Genomic DNA, 22,586 nt, shown 5'->3' with positions numbered 1-22,586 from the left:
TTTTACAAGTTGGTCGGCTAGTCTCTTTCACTGCTACTCACTTCTCGGTAATATCCTAACTATACTTGCATGCTTTTTTATATAAACTTTTTAAATCAACTTGTTTCGTTGTGTATTGGCATATTTGTGATGATCTTGTTAAATTTATGGAATGTCAACATATTTGTAATATTGAACCATCCTATTCATGAATAGATTATACTTTTTACTTACTCAATTCTTTGTTCTTCAGTAGCATTTTAAACTTTCTTTTTCTTATAGCTTGTGAATGTTTTCAGTAAAATTTATTCCTAGGTATTGTTTTTAATGTGTATAACTAGTTTGTGTTTGAATATAATTATTAACCTATATTTATTAAACCTGGGCTTTACTGAGTTCTTTGATATTTATAATAATTTTCCAGTTATGCCTCTCCTTTCCAAATCTTTATACCTCTTATTTCTTTCTCCTATCAAATTGCATTGGCTACTTCCTGTGGAATCTTAAATAATAACAGTACAATGAACATTCTTGATTTGTCCCGGATTTCAGTGATGCTTCCAGAGTTTACCCATTATAAATAATGCCTGCCTACTTGTTCAGAAAGTTTCTATCTCATCCTATTGTTTATAAGTCTTATTGAAATATAATTCATATACCTTCTAAAGTGTATAATTCAGTTGGTTTTCATATTTTCACAGAGTTGCACAACCATTTTACCACTCGCTAATTTTAGAAAATTCTCATCACCCCCAAAAGAAACCCATACCCATTCGAAAGCACTCCCATTCCCTCCTCCCCCCAGCCCCTGGCAGCCACAAATCTGCTTGATAGGATTTGCCTATTCTGGATAGTTCATATAAATGGAATCATACAATTTGTGTCTTTTCTGAAGGAAATCTTTCACTTAGGATAGTGTTTTCAAGGTTTATCTATGTTGTAACACGTATTAATATTTCATTCCTTTTGTTGCCAAACAATAGTCCTTGAATGGATATATACATTTTGTTTATTCATTTGTCAGTTGATGGGCATTTGCTTTTTTCCAGGCTTTGGCTATTCTGAATAATACTGTTATAAACATTTTTGTAAAAGTTTTTGGGTGAACATCAGTTTTCACTTCTCTTGGGTATGTACTTGGAGTAGATTATATGGTAACTCTATGTTTGACTTTCTAGGAACTGCTGGAATGTTATCTAGAGCAATTGCACCATTTTATATCTCTACCAGCAGCGTATGAGGGCTCCAATTTCTCCAGACCCTCACCAACACTTATCTTTTTTTTTATTTTAGCCATCCTAGGGGGTACAGTTTCTTACTGGGGCTTTGAATTGCATTTCCCTAAGAGCTAGTGACACAGAGCATCTTTTTTATGAGCTATTGACCATTTATATATCTTCTTTTGAGAAATGTATTCTCAAATCCTTTGCCCATTTTTTTTAAGTTTTTATTTAAATTCTGCTTAGTAAACATACAGAGTAATATTAGTTTCAGGTATACAATATAGTGATTCAACACTTCTCCTTTACCCATTTTTAAATTGGGTTCTTTGTCTTTTTGCTGATGAGTTGTACGAGTTCTTTATATATTCTGGATACAAGACCCTCACCAGATATATGATTTGGGTATCTTCTCTCACTTTTCACACTATCAAATGTTTTTCAACATCAAGGAAGATCTTTTTGATCTATTTAAATGGTGAATCATATTAATAGCTTTCTAAATATTGAAACATCCTTATATTCCTGATATGAGCCCTTTCTAGCCAAGGCTTATAATTCTTTCCATATGCTGTTGCTGTACTCCATTTTGTTCAGAATTTTACAATGATATTCATAAGTGAGATTTGTCTACAGCTTTCTTTTTGTATTATCTTCATTAAATTTTATTATTTTATTTAAGTAGATCATTTATTTGGTAAGGAACCCCTCTGAAACCATCTGGCCTGGGGGTTACTTCTTGGAAGAGCTAATGGGAGAGGAGTGACAACTGTCTCTTGCTTCTTAGCAACTGATATGTTTAGATTTTGTATCTTTTCCTGAGAGTACTTTTGTTAATTCATCTTTTTTAGAGAAAGTATACATATATTCATATAGGCTGTAGCAAAATATTGTTTTATAATTTCTACAGATTTCCTCTCTGTCTGCGCCGATTCTCATCTCATATTTTACCAGTGTCCTTTAATAATGGCTCAAGTGTTTCTTTGGGATGGCCACGTGCTGAATACAGAACTGGAAGTACCTGGTGCTTTCATGAGTTTCACCAAGGCCTCTGGTCTCTGTTTTAGAATATTGCATTATCCCTCAGCATCCCCCCTGCCTATTTCAAGACATGAACTGTGGCTCCTAGTAACAGCAAATGTGGCTTCCCTGGCTAGTGTGGGAATACCTTTGTTGAGAATTATCGTAATGATCCAGAAGGTTTCCCACTGTTCTTTTTGCCCGGGGACCACACTCCAAGGTCCAAAAGAAGGATTAACTCCTTCCCTGCCTCACCCCACCTAGCCCTATAACCTCACCATCATCAGGGCCCAGTGGCTAGAAAAAACTAGACTCCTGTCACCCTGCCACTTTATTGAATTTTCTTACTCTTTGTACTAATTTTCTGGTGGATTCTCCTGCGTAATATCCCAGTCCCTAGACAAAGCATTTTCCCCTCTTGCTACCTGTACCTTCCAGAGTCAGCATGGACAGGCACAATCTCCTCCAGAACTCAGCCTCGCTGCCCCTTAATGTTTTCATCTGCTGGCCGAGGCCAATGCCTGGAACAAAGGGAACACCAGGCAGCAAGTGTTATCAACTGGGCAGCTGGCTGACCTCACCTATGTTCAGGATTACCTGAAACACTAGATATGAAAACCCTTTTTTTAAATGCTAGTGATGGTTCAAGGTAATAGTTCTTGACTGGAAAGATGGCGGAAGAATGAATAATGTAACATGTTATTAAATATCTGTGGAGCCCCTGCTGTGCGAAAGGCTCTACACACACACACGTGACAATGATGACAATTTGTCATAATTTTTAGTCACTCGTATTAGAAGGCATTCAACAGAGCCTTTGTACCGTGGTCATAGATCCAGGATACGGAACGGATCAAAAGTGTTGTGAAACCCTCCGCCACCCCTCCTGCCCACCACCCCCCAGTCTTGTTTTCAAAGCTCTCAGTAATCAGGGTGTCCTGTTCCTGCCCAGCCTTAGTTCTCGGTCCTCTGCTGAGGCCTCACCAGTCAGTGAAGACCAGCTCCTGTCCGTGCTTGAGCCATTCTCCTTCCTCCAGGAGTGCTCTCCCCTCATCCTTCCACCACCCAGTCCTCGTCTATTGTTTCTGGCCCATTTCTAGGGTCTCCCCCTGCACAAGGCTTTTCCTACAACTCAAGCCATCTGAGACTGAGGAGAGCACAGCCTGCTTCACTCCATGAACGTTTACACTGCGGAAACATATGGCTTCACACATGGCAGGTGCTGGTGAGCAGCCTGCCGGCCAGAACAGCAATGTCAACGGCCATGTCCCCTCACTACGTCAGACAGCATCCAGTATATTCTAATTGCTCTACAGGCATATGCTAATTGTTAGAGACCCCGGGAGAAAATGGGGTCTCTACAATCGAAAGTGGACACAGGCAGAATCTGCCCTTTTCACGGGATAGAGGGATAGTCATGGGAGAGGGGCCCCCTCCCCCTGCCTGCCATGAACATGGTGCCAGGAGAGGTCACCCACAAAGACGACATTCTATCTCATTACCAATTCAGTCTCCGGGGAAACCCTCGCCAGGGCCCTTAATTTCTTGTGTTAAAACAACAAATGAGGTGACCCCAGCACAATCTCTAATAGGTAGCATGGGTCAACAATTATTCATTTGTACTAGTGCTTTTCGCATGACGGGCTGAGATGAAAATTTGTCCTCTTCCTGGCAAGAGCTATAAATTAGTTTTATGCTACTGTTAAACCCAGAGGCAAAAAAGGGAAGGGATTGGAAGTGGGGGAGGGGCAGCAAATAAGGCCTGACCACTTCCAGCGACAAAGCTACTTCTTGGACTGTGTAGACAAGGGGGAGGGGACAGCCGAAGACGATGAAACTGGGCCAGTAAAAAACACTGATGCAGAGTCTCTGACACAAGACAATGAAGTCTTCAAGGATCTGAACTAAATCTTATTTTTCTTTTTATCCCAATATCTGGCAGGTTTGCTGAATGAACGAACTAGTAAATGATGGGATGCATGTAGCCACTGTGTCTCTTAGCCAGATCTGAATGAAACCAGTTATGCCACATCCCTACCAGTTCGTGAGTCCTCCAGGGCCAAATGGAGCCAATGAAAATGCTGGTGTTAATCAACCTTTTTGAACATGTATTGTTCCATAAGATATTAAGTGGAAAAAAACAACTTATAAGAATTTGCATATAGTGTTTAGGTATTTCTGTTTAAAAGGCCTTGAAAAAAGTACACACCAAAATGTTAAATAGTGGCATTTGTCAGGACAGTGGCATTCTTTTTTTTTTTTGAAGATTTTATTTATTTGCCAGAGAGAGTGAGAGAGGGAACACAAGCAGGGGGAGTGGGAGAGGGAGAAGCAGGCTTCCCGCAGGGCAGGGAGCCTGATGTGGGGCTCGATCCCAGGACCCTGGGACCATGACCTGAGCTGAAGGCAGACGCTTAACGACTGAGCCACCCAGGTGCCCCCAGGACGGTGGCATTCTGAGTTTTCTATTCTTTTCTTCATACTATGCAGAATTTTCTAAAATTTGTGTGATGAGCATACATTCCTTTCTAATCAGAAAAAAAGTTTTGTGTTTTTTTATTCTTTTTTAAATCTATCATCCTCCCTTAGTTATCTGCTAGAAAAAGAGAACAGTGGTGTAGATCATCTAGAAGATGGGAAAAATCACCCATGCTTGACTTTGGAATCTGTTACATACATTTTTTTCCCCAGAAGATTTATCTTCCTAATTATGCTTTGCTCTTTACTTAATATTAGGATTAGTTCTAAGTCCCTGAGCTCCCTTGCCAACTAATGAGCTGAACTACATGGCAGGAAAAGTCAGCTTGGAATGAAATGAAATATGAGCTGCAGATAATCCACAGGCACCTAAGGGAGCTTTGGCTGCACACACAGAGATGGGTAGGAGGCTCTGCGGGGCTCAGTTCCCATGCTCTAAAGCCAGACTCCTGAGGATCAAAACCCAGTTCCACTACTACGAATCCCAAGGTCTTAGGAAAGCCCCTTATCCTTTTTGTGCTCTGGTTTCTTGTTTCTTCATTTGCAAACTGCTAGTGGTGATGGTCCCCACCTCCTGGAGCCCAGAGGAGGATTAAATGAAACGATGCGTGTAATGTGTTTAACACAGGCCCTCAGCAGGTGTCAGCCAGGACAACTGTGTGTTGGGGGCACACCCTGCCATGATTTGCATCCATATAATACCTCCTTCCAAATGGATTTCACTGTTTATAACACATTTTAACATATTCCTCATATCCTCGAAGAGGGGAGGCAGGTTTGTCATTCTCATTTACAGTTATAAAAACGAAGGCCTGGGCGCCTGGGTGGCTCAGTTGGTTAAGCGACTGCCTTCGGCTCAGGTCATGATCCTGGGGTCCCAGGATCGAGTCCCGCATCGGGCTCCCTGCTCAGCAGGGAGTCTGCTTCTCCCTCTGGCCCTCCCCCTCCCATGTGCTCTCTCTCTCTCTCTCTCAAATAAATAAATAAAATCTTTAAAAAAAAAAAAAAACGAAGGCCTGGAAAAGTGAAAAGAATGCTCTTGGTTTCATAAGGAGTGGAAGGACTGAGACCACATCTTAGTTCTCCATGAGCCGGCTTTGCCATGAGCCCCTGCCCTGCCAGCATCACACATAATCTCTGCCTCCGCTCCCTTTCTTAGCCAACACAAGATGTAGGTTTCATCCTGAGGCCTATTCTTCAAGACTTGGGAAGATGAGCCAGGCAATTACTGTTAAGTGCTTGGCCAAGATCAAATGCTATGCAAATGCCTAAGTCTGGTAATGGGGAGAAATTGAAGAGACTTCGGTTCTTTTTGGCTCCTGGTCATGAGGCTGGTACGTTAGCAGGGCTAGGATTGAGGACTTGTCATTTCTGTGTTTTATGGAGGAAGGCTTTTTAGTGCCATTAGCAATTTGTCTTCCTTCAGAAATATTCTCCAATATTGGATTCATGGAAGAATTTTTTGGCAGCGGTGGAACGGGGGAAAGCATGGGGAGGAAGATAAAGTCCTTCCAAACCCCCCTTCCTTTACCAGTAATTCACACAGAAATCAATCACTTTCCAGACCCTTAAAGTGCATCCTAGCTCCTTCGTCACCTGCCATCCAAGGCTTCCTTCTTTTCCCTCTTACTTTCCCTCTCCTCCCATTGGGTTCAGCATTAAGAGAAGAGAAAGTGAAAAAGGACAAGGCAACTTGCACTCAACTCTCTGCACGAAACTGGGCAGGATGCCGCCCTGACCGTTCTCCTACACACCCCTTCCTGACCGCTGACCGCCTCTGCCATACTCACCAGAAAACCCCGCTTTGTGACAATTGGGACCATATTTGCTTCATTCACCAATTTATTCCCAGCATCTAGTAACTGCTCCACATATATTTTAAATGAATGAATGAGTGGGTGAATGAATCAATGAATTCACTATGTAACAGCAGAACAGTGTGGAAATCATTGGATGCTGCTGAAGAGAGTGATGTTTGTTTATGTATTACTACTTAAAACGAAGAGGAGGGGGTGCCTGAGTGGCTCAGTTGGTTGAGCATCTAATTCTTGGTTTTTGGCTCAGGTCATGATCTTGGGGTCCTGGGATCGAGCCCCACACTGGGCTCTGTGCTTGGCAAGGAGTCTGCCCCCCATGCCCACTTGCGTACCCAGGCTCTCTCTCTCCCCCTGAAATAAATAATCTTTAAAAAAAAAAATGAGGAGGAGGAAGCTGCTTCTAACTTCTGAACATGAAAACCCAATTAAACTAAATAGTAGGAAATTGCAGACAGTCATAAAAATGAAGAATTTATTAATTAAAGCTAGGCTCTCTGAAAGAATGCATTTAAATACTTCGAAAAGAAAGAAGATAAACCATCCTGCCATCCTGTGCTTAAAAAATTCCCTCAGAGTTATGCTTCCTTCTCGCCCCTCCTGTGAAGTCAGTCTGCGTTCCAAGCTCCCTCTGGCCATGGGGGCTCTGAGAACTGACAAATTACCGGGTGTCTTGTGGAATCAGGCAGCCCTTACTCTCTATGTTACAAAGGTACTTTGGAACCTGCAAGGACTGGAGGATGTTAAAGAATCAGAAAGTGAAGAGGAATGTCTTAGATCACTGAGAATCCTCTATCTGATTCCAAATGGGCTGCCCGGCAGGCTAGAAGTGGGCGGGGACGAGCCGGTCTAGCTTCTCCTCCAAGTGCAGTCAGTGGCCCAGCAGCTCTGATCCGCAAGCCGGCTGGTGAGGAATGCAGAGCCTCAGCCCCAGCCCAGACCCGCTGACTCAGAGTCTGCACTTGCCCCAGATGCCCAGGGGACTCGTGTGCACACTGCAGTGATTGAGGCGCACCGGGCTAGCCCACTGTCTGCCGTCTGCCGAGCAGTAAGAGGAGTTTTGCTGCTTGTCATACTACAAGGGACATTATGGGATTTATACAAGTGCAAGGCACAAAATCAGGTGCTTTGGATCATTCAGAGTTTTGCCTGTGCCTTTCCTTCTAAACATTCCCCAGAGCATGGGAAAAAGCAGACAGATAGGAGGCAAGCCCAGCCCCTGGGGTGATCCTAGAAGTAAGCCAAGCTGCCGGCCTTGTACGCGCTGCAGCAATCCTAGCCTGCAGATGGGGGAGTCAATCTCCTTCCCCTTGGGCCGGGTGGAGAGCCTGGGACACCGGGAGAAAGTGAGGACCCTCCCCTGGGGAATGGGGAGATGTGAACCAAACGGGCCCAACCTTGAAAGGTAGCCATGGTGAATTCTGGAAAGAAATGCACTTATGGGAACAATTGCAATTGCCTTGAAGTACATTGGGCTAATTACCTTAGCGGACACTAATAAATGTGTTCCTTAGAGACACACGGTGACTGTAATAACTTAAAGATGAATATTGGATGAATGAGTTATTAGGGACTGGCCGGACTGCTAACCTCCCAAGCCCAGGGGGCAGCTCTTCACCCTTCTGCCTTCCTAGGCCTTCCCCCGAAGCCTAAGATTTTTTATTAAATATGTACCCAGCTACTGGGAAAGCTTTAGAGTCAATAAAACACCTGCCCCCACCCCGCTTATGGGGATTTACTTGGAGCCGTCAGCCACTTTCCATGGCGGTACTGGTCCTCGACTGGGGTGAGGAGGGCCACACTGCAGAGAGGGAAGGAACCTTTATTCAGCCAGGCACTCACCCCAAAGTTAGGGTTAGCCTCCTCTCACCCGTTGACACGCTCTGGTACTAGTTTCATCCTCAGCCGTTAATCTCATCTCAGAGAGGAGCCTGCCGCCCGTAGAACCAATGGGCTAGGCTTCACCACTCCAGCCACGACCCGGAATACCCTCCCTCCACTGCCCTTCTTCCGGTTCCAGACCCTGCCTCATCCTGGGAGTGTCAGGCCACAGGACTCTTATGTACCCAGGGCCTGTCCCTGCTGTGACTCTCCTCCCCAACCTCCAATCCCCTAGGTATTAACATCACAGGCAACCAGATCAATCCATGGGTCAAATGAGCACATGGAAAAATGAGAGAAAAGCCTTTCTAGGGTTCTTCCTTAAGCTTTGTACAATGTGCCCATTTAATAGTGACCTAGAGACAATGGCCAAATACACACTCCCCTCTGTCCTTTGTTTGTTCACATAGAGCATGCAGTATACATATAGCATAGAAATAGCCCAATGGACTTATACGTGTGTGTGTGTCCATATAACCACCACCTAGATCCAGAGTTAAAATATGTTCAGCTCCCCGAAAGGTCCCTCACGTCCATTCCCAGTCAATATGCCCCCACACAAAGATAACCACTGTTCAAGCCTCTGTCACCATAGCTCAGTTGCGCATGTTTTTGAACTTCATAGAAATAGAATTATTACGTATGTACTCGTCTGTGTCTAGCTTTTCTTTATGCAACGTATTTTTGAAATTTTTCCCCGTTGCTGTGTGTAGCCGGAGTTCATTCTCTTGTTACAGCTGTGTAGCACTGCATGGTGTGAATTTACCACAATGTATCCATTTAAAGGACATTTAGATGGTTTTTAGATTTGGGGCTATTAGGAATCGATCCTTCTATAAATATTCATGTGTATGTTTTTTCATCACATAATGCTCATTTCTGTCAGGTGTTGAATATAACCATAAACGGCCTGAGATTTTATTCTACTTGTAGGCTCTCAAAGTAGCCTGCCCAGTTTCATAGATGCTGGCGGAAGACATGAGACTCTTAGGTCAGAGATGAAGGGAAGTTTCTTAGCCACAGCAGTAGCAACCGCTAAGGTATTTGCATTTTGGCACCAGTTCCTTGAAACCCAATTTTCACAGGGTACTGCAGAGTGGGCGGAGGACGTCTGCACATACAGTAAGTTGCATTACAAAAGCTTAGGGAACCCAAATCTCTCCTAATGTACAGTAAGCATGCTTGCCCTTAACTCCAAAGGAAGATACGGTGTCTATGTCCCAAGGCTATAAACAAACTTGTCCTTTGCTCCAGAGAAACACTCTCTCTCTCTATTCAAGGCTGTTCACTACGAAAGCATCCTTGAAAACATGGTCTGGAATAAAGGACACTCACTGCCATGCTTGCAAGATGTGCAAAATTGCAAGAGATCAATGAAGAATTGCTTCCCAACAACTGTATGCCCACGAGTGGAATTACTGAGTCAAAGGGGCTGGTGTCTATTTAGCATCAATAGATACCTGCCAAAAAAAAAAACAAAAACCCAAAGTGATTGTATCAATTTGTACTCCCATTAGCCATGTATGAGAGTTTCAATTGCTCCATATCCTTGCCAACTCTTGGTATTGTTGATCTCTTTCATTTAAGCCATCCTCTCATATGGCCATACCTCTGTTTTGTTTTTTAGTTTTTTGTTTTTTTAGGGACTCTTCCACAAAGCAGGGCTGCTTACATGTTATTTATAATGATGGTTTGAATCATCATGAATACCACTGCCACGGGCAGTGTAGATCAGAGGCTCTGGGGAAGCAGAAAGACGCACAGGGCAAACTTCTCTCAGGAAACATGCTTTAAAAGTATAGAAAGGACGAGGTAGTTCCTAAGCAGGGCAAACTGGTCTTAAGGGAAGCAATCCTCTTCAGGCCCACCACCATGTCTGAGGGGCCTCAAAGAGGAAAGGGGGAGGGGATGTGCAGGTGGGGAAGGTGGGAGGACCAATGATCAGACCTGCTCAGAAGATTGCCTAAACTTTCTAGCAGCACTGCACTGGCCAAAATGCTGGTAAATGATGCTGACAATGAAGATGATGATGAAGGTGACAGTAATCACTTACTGAGTACCAACTATGTTCCAAGCACTAAGCTGGGTTCTTTACCTATATTAAACTACTCTGTACATTGCAACCAGCCTCCACTGGCCAGTGATGAGATGGAAATGGTCAGTAAAAGCCTTCTGCTAGCGAAAACATCGGTCTTGGGTGAGAATTGTCAGGGAGCTTTAAGGGAGATTTGGAAGGGCTTTGGTGTTTTTACGATTTCATCTAATTCTGATATGAGCCTAGAAATTATGCAGGGTGAATTGCCTTAGCCTACATCTCAATCAACTGGCTGGTCGACAATAAAGATAGTAGTAGTGAACACGACAATCATGGTAATAATACCTTCTTACTCTGGGCTAGGTACTACACCACATGCTTTGTATCTCATTCAGTCCTTGCTTCAACCCTATGACATCATATAATTCCCATCTTATAAAGAAACTGAAGCTTCGAGAGGTTAATTAATGAATCCACAGTCTCACGGTTTTTAGTAGCAAAGCCAGGATTCATTTCCAAGTTTGTCTGACTTCAAATATGTTTTCCTTCTACTCTAGCACCATCTTTCCATCTACTTCTCATCAAATGACACACTTCCTATTTTAAAGACAAGCTTATAGGAAGACCTAATTTGCTAAAGATGATTACGTGGGAATTTAGCCTGCTGTTGGAAGATGGTCTTTGTGTGAAATGACCCGGTCCTCTGCTCTGGACTTGGGCCTTTCTGGTATTAGCATATGGATGTGAGGTGATAACCATCCTGGATGGACTACCGGCCAGCCACACCCATGCCTGTGTGTAGACATGGTGTTTCCTGACAGTGAAGCCATTCCCAGTCCTAATCATCCAAGGAAGAGGCAAGTCCTCAGGTAGGAAAACAGGATCCTAATGGGGGGGTCCGAGGCCGGCAGAGAACCCCTGCTTCTCTCACAGCCTGGCCGTTATGGGCCTAGAAGACTTTGAGGAGTACAATGTGCGGGCAGGAATTCATCAATGGTGGAAAATTTGGAGACTGGGAACCAGGAGGGACAGAATGGAAAGTCCTAGAAGACAGGCCTAATATTATATACAGTAAGCGAGTCCTGACCCTAAGCACGGGTCCACTTTGAAAGTCTAGTCAGAGTGAGCTCAAGAACACTTCTGCTACATTTGACTCTGAATCTGCAAATAAAGAGTTCAAAGATACACCTGGGATCAGGGACACACATGAATGAACACCTCTCTGCATTGCCTCCCCAGGTCCCTACAGATACTGGAAATTCCACGGTATCAGCAGTCACAGGCTGGGTACCAAAGGCTACTCCGGGGGTAAGGGTGAAGGTGAAGGTACAGAGCTCTGGCAGAGAGGACTGAATTTGCGGAGTTCCTGTCATGATGTCTTAAACAAACACCAGGGATGGCATATGGCCTTGGAGCAGCCTGGCCGTCAAAATGTCTCAGCTCACCCAGGACACACCTCTGCCCCCTCCCAGCTTCTGAAGTTTGCATTTGCATATGTAGTCATTTTTAGCCACCCACGCGCTCGTGCTGGGTGATGGCGCGGACTCCCACCACCCCCTGAGCAGCCCTATCGCCCACAGCCTGCGCTTGTCCAGACTGGTTGGAGCAGTGCTCCCAGCATGCTAGGCACACGCCCCTCACGTCACTCCCTCAGTCCTAGAGTCATCCCGTGGAGATGCTCACGGTAATGGGGCTCCAATTCATTTATTTTTCAGCTTTAAACTGCTCACACGAGCACCAGGTTTCACTTGCCAATTGCAGATATAAACATCTGACTACACAAAAAGTTGCTTTTAAGAAAAAGTCTTTCATCTACAAGACCCATAACGCTCATTAGCAGGCTCAAAATCTCGCAGATGAAAGGCAGAGCCCAAGAATCAATGAAGAGCGGAGCAGCACTCCTCTGACTCCCTGGTTTGACTGCAGGCCCGCCCCTCACGTTTGCAGGGCTCAAGGCAAAAGTGCAAATGGAGGTTCACATACTTACAAGTCCTGATACTTACAAATAAAAATCAAGGTAAGAGACTCTTCAAATATGTTCTACCCTCCCACTCTGATAATTATGCCCTCATAGTGATCTTCGTGGCCACAGCCCCCAGCCAATGACCTGTCTCACTCTCTTCCTAATGAGGCTTAATCCTGCACTGTGATAGGTCTCAGGCAAAGGCAAGTGAAGCCCCACTAGCCACACATCCAAGATCTGTGCATATCCCCCCAAAATAGTCACCTATCGGCCACATCTCATGTCTAATGGTCCACCTTCTGGATGTTGGATCCCAGGAATAGCTTAGCTGCAGGAAGCTGACTTAGAGCCACTGGGTAGAGAGTTCCAGGATCCCAGTTATCTGGAGCGTGGGCTACAAGGTCCAGTTCAGGGGCTCTGGGTAGACACAACCCATTCGTTCCTCGTCTCATGAGGAGAGGTAGAGCTGGAAGAGGGCCAATAAGCTTTGGTTGGACGGAAGTTACTTCCTGGTGACTACAAGCAGAAAATAACTAATAAGGAAGTATGGGTGCATTCAACCTTTTGTTAGGCCAGCGGTCCTGCTGAGGTATAGGGAGGGAAAGTGGGTCTAGATCAGTCTAGGAGGTGGGCAGATTTCCTGGGTTGATCCAGCAGGCTGTCTTTCCCAAAACTTATAAAAAGCTATCTGCAATTGATTAAAGGAAGGCCTGAGGCTTAGAATAATCTCCATAAAGAGTAAAAGCAAATAATCATACCTCTCTGACATGAAAAGTATGTTCTTCAAAGCTTTCATTTTACTTCCTGTGCTCGCAGCTGAGCACACCTCATTGCCTTCCTCCCGGTCAGAGCCCAGTACATACTCTATGTCCCATCGCTGTCAGGTTCTGGGCGAGGGGCTGCCAGGAGACCTTCCTGATAAGCCCATAGCTGGGGACTCACACGGACACACACACCCACATACATCCCGCATATTTCTATAGGAGCGGAGGACAGAGCCTCCAACTGAAAACAAAGAGCTTTCCTACGGATATGGTCCAGAACAGGGTTCCATTTATAAATCACGCATGCATGCATTCACTCAAGCAACAAAAATTTATTGAGAGTCTACCAGATGCCACACATGGCAAAGTGCTGGATTTGCCCGTCGCTGAACTAGGCATGGGGGAAACCAAACAGAGCCCCTTGCTCTCAATAACTTCCAACCGAGTTGAGGAGAGAAGGCCTTGAGCTAGTGATTTTCAGTGTGAGCTGCAATAAGTAGGGGATTCTGTGGACAGGTCTTCACTGCTGCTTGAATTCACTGGGCAGAGAGAATGGTGGCATCCGTCTTACAGAGGCTGATCGGTCTCAAACAGACAGCACCAGTTGGGACTGTGGCTGACCCACCTACAGGATATAAAGGACAAGAACCAGCACGAGCCTCATATGGAAAGCTGTCGCTGAGACACCGATGAGCATGACAAATATGTAGCAAGCATCTGTTGCATGCCAGGCGCTGTGTTAGCAGTGAGGTCATGTGAGCAGTAAGTCCCCACCCTGAAGGCTCTCAAAAGGCATGGAACCTATTCAGACATAAATCACCCAACCCTGGGCAGCCAAGGGCCTGGATCTAGGTACTAAAGAAGGTCCCTGAGAGCTCAAGGACTGAGTCATGTTTCTTGGGTTCAAAATATCACCCACATAGTCCTTCCCAGCCCCTCCCAGAATGAGACTGTACTGTATTTATACGATGACCAGGTTGGCCTAGAGGCTTTGGAAGCCATAGCACTGGTATCTGTAGACACCTGTATGGACCCCTCTCATCGCTCTTTGCCCTTGGACCTTGGTTTTAAACAGTTTTGTCCACCAAAATTTTCACGTTCCTCTTTTCTAACTGGTGAATGGCATACATACCCCGAGACCCAAGGCTTTTGTGCGCTTGATAACTGGTATCTCCTCGCTCGATTTAAAGATAATGTTGGTCATCAGTCAAGAAATTCTGTATGCAGCGGTATAACAGAGGCAAGTAATCAGCATCTCCTCAAGGTGGTCCTCGACTCAGCGGCCAGATGCAGGAATATTTAGGGAATAAGCTTCCAGGCCCATCCCTAAAGTGAAGAATCTCTCTGAAGCATTTAAGCCAGTCAGCATGGCTTGAAAACCACAAATTTCATCAGGGCGAGTCCATTTCTAGCATTTATTATTCTGATTAACTCACTACTAATTTCATCAATGAAAACCTCTGCGAAATGTTAATTAGCATCTGGTGTGGATCAGAAATATGGATACTAATTGAGGCAGTTGGAGTCGTTACCTCTGGAGTGTGGCCTTCCTGATAAAATGTTGGATGATCCCCTCAAAGTGTGAATTCCTCATTAGGGAACTGACAGCCCCTAGAGTGTAGGTTAAAAAGGTATACATTCATATCACATTCCCTCCTCTAAAAGTATTTTAGAGAAAATTCTAGACATTATCATGCTGTCCACAGGAAGATCCCATCCATCTGTGGACCGAGTATAACTAAGTCTGGAGCATGAGACACATTTGCTAAGGAAGATGTCCTATCCCAGGTGACAAAAGCGTTGTTTTCTATCTCAGCTGAACTTATTTTTTTAACTGTTTGGAAGGCATTCCAGAGTCCTCCCGGGTTTTGTGTGCACGTGTACAGTCATTCTAGGTTTTGAGGAAAAGAGGTGAAGAGCCAGGGCATCCCAGGAAAATGGAATAGGCGACACTCAGCCTTCAGCCTTGACCATCCTTCCCGGAAACAGTGAAAAATTTTAAGCACTACAGAGTGGGACCTAGGAGTAGTTATAATTACTCCCTCTTCTTAGCAGACCTGATTCCTGACTTGGTTCAGGCCTTGATCTGATCCCCAAACTCTGATACCTGCCCTGAAGTGTTACCCCCTCCCCCATCTGCTCTTCCTGTGCGTGAAATGCGTCTCTAGGGATAGCATCACTGCCCTTGCCCTTCAGGCACTGGAAACCCCGGTTAAGTCATTCTCACAAATGAGGGCACGAGCAAACTCAGAGCAAACTCCGAACAAATGCCTGTCATTTGAAACTGGGTACAAACCTTCCTCCTGCTGAAATGCAATAGCAGGGCTTGCTGATCACAGAGAGCAGATGCTGGAGAAAGGGTCATGCGATTTTCCAGAGGAAGGTTTCCTCTTTGGAGGCCAGGATTTGGAGGCATAGCCATTACCAACCATGGAAGTGTGGCTGATAAAATTAAAGAAGGCGGTTTTTTAAATTCAATTACACCCTCAGTGGAAATGGTCTCACTAATGCTTGGGGAAAGAATTATACCCAGTCCATAAAGCCCAACACTTCTAAACCCAATTTTGCACATTATTCTAAAGGTTAATTCAAGATCTCTCTTCCAAATGGGAAGTTAAATACAGCCAATGGGAGGAAGGCATCCGCTGTCTGACTGAGGAGTTTATCAGTCTGTAAGAGTTCATTAGTTTTAATTAGTGTAATCACCAATGTTGCATTAACAGTTTAGTGAAGCAAAGTAATTACTCACACATCCACTGTATTAGATGGGAAGATTAGAATTCATTTTCCAAAACGATTAGCATTTTGCCAATTAAAAGAATCCTTTTCTCCCTGCCAGAAGCCCTGTGACCTCACTCACCCAAAGATCGTTTCAATGAAACATATTTTACATCAGAAAATGGAGCAGGACGAGGTGAAGAATTAAGGCGGTGTTTATTCTTAGAGCCTTCTTGGGGCACAGTAAGGGCACGGGCTCACTGAGTTTATAATATCGTGCTTTATTTGCATAGTCATTCACTTCGGTCCCTTTGGATGACGCCCCCCGGCTTTGTCTCTCCGCAGCAATTAAAAAATGAAAATAGGCTCGTGGAAGATGAGGCCAAAAGGAAGTAACAGAGAGTCCACGTGGAATGGCCATTGCTAAGGTCCTCTGGTTGGACAAGCGTGGGGACTGGCCACTGGCCCCCTCCTGGGCCCACAGGAGCACTCTAAGGCATGGAGCTGTGTCTCTTGGGCCCCCTAATGCCTTCCCCTGAGCACTGGTGCCATCTCGGTGCCTCGGACAGCCCTCCAGCACTATGGCCACCTCTGCTCCATCTCTACCGGCCTCCATCTACCCGGCCACACGGGACTTGTCCTCTCTGCTATTTGCCCCATCATCAAACCTTTGACCTCTTTTGTTAGAGCATCCACTCTTCACACCTTGCCCAGTGTAAATGTCGCTTCACCCTGACTAGAAGAGCTACCTCCCCTACTTTGCCCTAGCGCCCCCCCACATCCTGAAGTTTTGCATTCTATATTATACAAACTCATAGTGAGCTACAGAGGCAGGAACTCGGGTCTTACTCTGTGGGGGATTCTCAGCCCCTTGCACGTATTAGGGGCTGCATCATACGTTTTTATCAAATGGCTAAATGAATTGTAGGCATGCATCTGTCTCCCCCTTCTATCAGCCTAGTCAAATTTCAGCCCAGGAGGCCCAGCCCAGCCAGATCAGCAAATATCCCAGAGGAGGGAACTGAGACATTTGTGTACAGGTGGGCATTCCCTCTGCACCTGCGCCTCTCACCCAGCACCATTTTCAAAGGGAGCAGGTCCTTGTTGAGTGCAACTCTGGGCTCCCTTCTTGCGGGTCTCTGATTGGGTTTGGCCAATGGCTGGCAGGAGTTTGGAGGGAGGGAAGAAAGGAAGGCGAGGGTATTTCTTCCCCAGCCCGTCCTACTCTGATTTCACGTGTCTAATATTAGCTGAACAGAGCAGGTTGCGGGAAACAGAAAATGGATCTGGAGAAGGGCTTGCGGAGAATAATGAGCTCAGAGACCCATTTCTGAGATGGGAATTTCCAGATGGTCTGTTGTCATGGGTCGGTGTTGTGACAGGAGACCCCAGGGCAAGTGTGACGTTGGGGTCTCTAAGCCCTGATGTTGGCCTGTGCTCAGCCCAGGGTGCTCCGCAAGCGCAAAGATCAGTGGACCAGGACAGACAGAGGCAGGCACGGACTGAGGCAGAAGGCCACCAGAGTAATCCCCCAAAACCACATCTAAATGGAAATGCCATCTTGATGTAATACTTGATGTCGTTATTAAAGCTGTCTTACAGGCATTATTTCATTTGATCCCCAAGCAACCCTTGAAGAGAAATATTTTGATAGGGAAACTGACCTAATCAGGCCTGCTGGACAAGTAAACAGTGAAAAAGACCGAAGTCTGCTGACTGCCAGTCTGTGATCTATGTCACCTTTGACTGATCTGGGCTCTATTCCCAACTGCTCCCCTTACGAGCCCCGTGACTTTGGGCAAGTGACTCAACCTCTCTGTGTTTCTTCATCTGTAAGACAAATGTAGTATGTTTCTCTAGTGATTTTTGTAAAGACAAAGTGAGAGAGAGGAGCTTCTCAGAGGCTGGGAGAGGGAACAGTGCTTGGGGCTTTCCATGAGAGGCCGAGACCAGGCCGCCTTGAGCTTAGCTGCCAGGCCTGAGGCTGCTAGAACCATAAGCTTTGGACCTGGGGGGGGGGGGGGGGGCTGGCCCCTGGCTGACAGAGTGTGTCAGCCCTGGACTTTTGTACAACCCCAAGGGGTGGGAGGAACTCCCCCTCACCCACTGACCAAATGGTACATGCCACCAGCAGGCAGGTAGGAACTAAGCCAGATTTAATGTCCTTTTTTTTTTAAAGGGGAATTGATCTTTTCTGTGAAAAATTAAATGAAATAATTACGTAAAAAAACACCAACTTATTTGTTGCCTAATTCTTAGTAGAGGCTATATACTAGTTAGTTCCCTTCCTACATTTAACACTAAAGGGTAAGTCAGGCTCATCACTAGCAGGATTCTGGAACACAGACTAGTCCTTCATGAGCCTGGTAGGCGTGCAGGATTGGTGACAGCAGGCTGCCCGTTAGCTTCCGTCCAGGAACAGGGCGAGAACTACTGAAAGGGCCCCGGGAGCTCCCAGTCCAGGTCTGCTGCATTCCCGAGGCAGAGCACGGAAACCGGCAGCTGGAGCTGACTACTCCGGGAGCAGAGCTAGTTTGACCCCCACCTGCCTCCAGGTCACCTCGGCCACACGGTGACCATCCCAGCACACCATGTGGGTGTGTATCTGCAGTGGATGGGGGTGCCCCGGATGCCCTAAAGAGAGGAAAGCTAGCCTGGCCCCCACCATTAGCCCTCCTCGGAGCCCAGGCAGCTAGAAACTCTGGCAGCCGCCGTGACCAGAGTTGGCAAGGCAGACCTTTGCTCTCACCCTCTGCACACTGGGGCGGGAAGGAAATGAGGGGAGGAGGCAAGGGCCCAAAGGCACCTGTCGTCCTTCTGAAAGGGCTTGGAGAGCTAGGGCAGAAGGGACCCGGTGCTGGAGGCAGGGATAACCGAAGGGAGGGAAGGGAGAGCAGAGCCTCTGTGTGCAGAGTCAGGAGGCATGCAAACAGACCCCAGTCTTTCGCTTACAAGCCTTGTGACCTTGGGACCATTACCACGGGAGCCCGTTTCTTCAGCTGAAATATATGAATCATAGTCCTCATGTCACACGGAGGACCCTTGCGAAAATCACAGTTAATGATATGCACGCTAATGTCTGTGCCCCCCACAGCCAGAAACGCAGTTTATTTTGCTCACAGCTGGACCCCTAGCACCCTCTGGTCTGGCCATAGAAAGTATTCAATAAATGTCTACTGATACCTGATCAGAAGGGGCCGTCACAGCTCCTGGTGGTTTTGAGAGTATTTGTGGACACACCGCCACGAGGAGCAGAAGGTCGGGAGAGTCTGAGGGTGGAGGGCGCCTCGAGTTGAGCCCCCGGGAAGCTGCCTGGCAGCAGTGAGCCTGGAACAGGACAGAAATGTGGCTGGTGAGGTGGAGCCCCAGGAATCAGAGTGAGGCCCCCCTGTCTGGGAACGGTGGCCCAATTGCACCTAATCAGCTCTGCACCCCACCTTAGGACCCAGGAGAAGGGCACCCAAGATGGCACAGCTGCTGGCCCCACGGGAAGGACAGACGGGCACTTACTGAAACTTTGTTCTAAAAATAATAGCAGTGATAAGAAAGGGAGTCAGAAATTCCATTGACCTCCAATGCCTGCACAAAAATATTAACAGTATCAAAAAAGAAAAAAAAATTTTTTTTTGTCCTTTATGACTAGTGACCATCATAATGCATGTTGAGGGGGAAATTGCCTATTTGTTTCAATATCTTATTAAAGAATCAGCAAGACATAAATATTGTATTTTCTTGGACTGAATTTTCAGAATCTCAACCACCCAAGGCATCTACCTCAATTTTTGGGTTGTTTTATTTTGTTTTGTTTTAATGTAATATTAGATTTGGAAAATCTCTTTTTTCAGGGAAGAATCTTTTGCAGGAGCTTCTATTTTTAATTGGAAAAATTTAGATTCTATACCAAAATGAAATATCATGGAGAAGACTTAACAGTCTCAGCATCTAAATCTGGTAAAACACTCAAAACAATTAATTGTGCCTCATAAAAGTATTTGTCAAATCAGATAATCACAAGTGTTGGCAAGGATGTAGAGAAATTGGAATCCTTTTACATGGCTGATGAGAATTATAAAATGGTGCTGCCACTTTGGAAAACAGTCTGGCAGTCCTCTCATTTTTTAAGAAATAAAGCTTTCTCTGGGTGCCTGGGTGGCTCAGTCGGTTAAGTGTCAGACTCTTGATCTCGACTCAGGTCATGATCTCGGGGTTGTGAGATTGAGGCCCGGGTCGGGTTCCACATTCAGCACGGAGTCTGCTTGAGATTCTCTCTCTCCCTCTCCCTCTGACCCTCCCCCTCCCCTCAAGAAAGAAAGAAAGAGAGGAAGGAAGGAAGGCAGGGAGGGAGGGAGGAAAGAAGGAAGGAAGGGAAGGAGGAAAGAAAGAAAGAGAGAAAGCAAGCAAGCAAGCTTTCTCTACCTGCACTGGGGAGTCTGCTTTTACCACTTGGCATACCTGGGGAGTCTCAGCGAGGCTGAGAGACTGGCCTCAGCCACTAACCCTCTGCTCTTTCTCCCACAGTATGTGTCCAGCTGCCGAGCCGTCACCCAGAGCACACCAGAGCAAGGCAACTTCCCCCCTCACCACCTCACCCACCACCACCGCCATCACCGCCCCCACCCGCACCTTCGCCACCACGCTCGCCCGCACCACCTCCACCACCAGGAGGCGGGGCTGCACGCCGCCCAGGTGACACCCTGCATGTGCCCCCTGTTCTCCTGCCAGTGGGAAGGCCACCTGGAGGTGGTGGTGCCCCACCTGCGGCAGATGCACAGGGTCGACATCCTTCAGGGAGCGGAGATCGTCTTCCTGGCCACGGACATGCACCTCCCCGCACCAGCCGACTGGATCATCATGCACTCCTGCCTGGGCCACCACTTTCTGCTGGTGCTTAGGAAACAGGAGAGGCATGAAGGGCACCCCCAGTTCTTTGCCACCATGATGCTGATCGGGACCCCCACCCAGGCCGACTGCTTCACCTATCGCCTGGAGCTCAACAGAAACCATCGGCGTCTCAAATGGGAGGCCACGCCCCGGTCTGTTCTCGAGTGCGTGGACTCGGTGATCACCGACGGGGACTGCCTCATCCTCAACACCTCGCTGGCCCAGCTCTTCTCCGACAACGGCAGCCTGGCCATCGGGATCGCCATCACTGCCGCGGAGGTCTGCTCCTCAGAAGCCGAGATGTGAAGCCAGAGGCCACCGGACGTTGGGGCGCAGCCACCCCGTACCCAGACGCTCTGCCTGTGTCCCTGGGAATCTCCGAATGCCAGGACCCCAGGCTTCTTTTTATTCTTCTCCCTCCTTCCCTCCTTCCTTCCTTTCTTTTTTTGTCTCAGGTACTTTGTGGTATTTAGCATTTGTCTGCCATGGGCATTATAGTAGGTAAACAGCCTGTGATTCAAGACCTTGGTGTGATGCTTGTCCTGATTTGTCGGTAGAGCTTGATAGAGCATTTGTAATCCGATTCAGTCTGAATGGTGATGTCCTGCACCCCCACTGCCCTTTTCCACTGCTTCCCACATGAGCAAAAGGCACCGAGACCATGAAGCAGACTGCTGGGGTTGAAAGGAGATTTAGTGTCCAAATCATTTCTTCCTTCTCTCTTCAGTCTATTTCAGACCAAGCGAACTCTGAAATGTGTGAGGGCAGCAGGTTGGGGAAGGGGACCTGGCCAGCTCAGAGTCATGTTTCAGACCAACCAGACACAACTCTGACACCTTCCCGGGAACTTTAGGGTCAGAGCTAAGCTGCCTGGACATGAGGAGATGGCCAGGGCATGAGGCTGGAGGTGACATCACATCATGAGGCTGCCAGGGTGACCTCTGTTGGCAGGCTGCTGTGGGCTTGCCATCAGCCTGGCCTGTCCTTTCCTGTTCTGGAGTCAAAGTCCTCATGTTTATGGTGCTCTCTTGAAAACCTCTTCGCCCTCTGTCGAGCAAGTAGGAGAAAAGAACAGGCAAGATGCAGGGGAAGAGAAGCCGTTGAGAAAAAAGATAAAATTAATCTCCCACCTCTGGGAGGGCGTTCTCTCTTCAGAGAGTTTTATTATCAGATTGTAAAATCCATCAATCCTTCCACTGGGGCCGAACTCTTTTATATCATGCGAAGAACCCACTTTACTCTTGATAGTCTGTAAACCAGAACCACAACTCAGCATCAAACACAAGGAATTGGGAGGGTGTGCCCAGGACCTCTGACCTCTGGAGGTCAGAGGTGGCTCATCCACCTGGGGTGGGGGGGGGGGGGCGTCCTCTTTCTTTTTCTTACTGTCAAAGAGCTCCAAGGGCCCCATTCAGCACACAAACATTGTCACTGGTCAACTATTATCAGCTCCCTGTTGCAGTGTGAATGAAAAGACGACAAAAATCCATCTTGCCTCTACATAGACTGCTTTCTCATATTTGCTTGTCAGAACAATTCAACACCTACTTGTAGAAGTCTCTCTTGTGTATTTGAAGAAAGTAAGCATGTTTAATCGACTTTGTCTCTTCTGTTCAAAGGTGAACACCTTTCAGCCTTCCCAGTAGACCCTCTTCTCCCTCCTGTTTGATGTTTCTGTTCTCTCTTTGCCTACTCTCTGGTCGCTGAGAAGCATGGCACCCAAACCCCACACAATGCTTGTTAGAACTGAGCAAGCCTTCCGCCACCCAGACGTCGCTCTCTGCCCCGTTCCCTCACCTCGGCCACCTCGGCTGCATCTGGGCAGGCCTCCAA

At 46.6% G+C, this 22,586-nt stretch overlaps 1 protein-coding gene across 1 annotated transcript in view; it reads left to right on the top strand.

Moving 5' to 3' along the window:
- The window catches only part of SIAH3 (siah E3 ubiquitin protein ligase family member 3), a 65,109-nt gene extending 43,060 nt beyond the window's left edge, over window positions 1-22,049 (top strand). Inside the window, exon 2 of the mRNA XM_032402995.1 lies at window positions 20,391-22,049. Coding sequence (XP_032258886.1) covers window positions 20,391-21,059 — 669 coding nt within the window. The 3' untranslated portion in view covers window positions 21,060-22,049. The remainder of the gene's footprint in view (window positions 1-20,390) is intronic.
- Window positions 22,050-22,586: the final 537 nt, after the last annotated feature.

This window comes from Phoca vitulina, unplaced genomic scaffold (genome assembly GCF_004348235.1).
Source record: "Phoca vitulina isolate PV1807 unplaced genomic scaffold, GSC_HSeal_1.0 scaffold5, whole genome shotgun sequence".
Lineage (NCBI taxonomy): Eukaryota > Metazoa > Chordata > Mammalia > Carnivora > Phocidae > Phoca > Phoca vitulina.
Note: the sequence above shows the minus strand (reverse complement) of the source record. Positions and strands in the feature narration are given on the sequence as shown.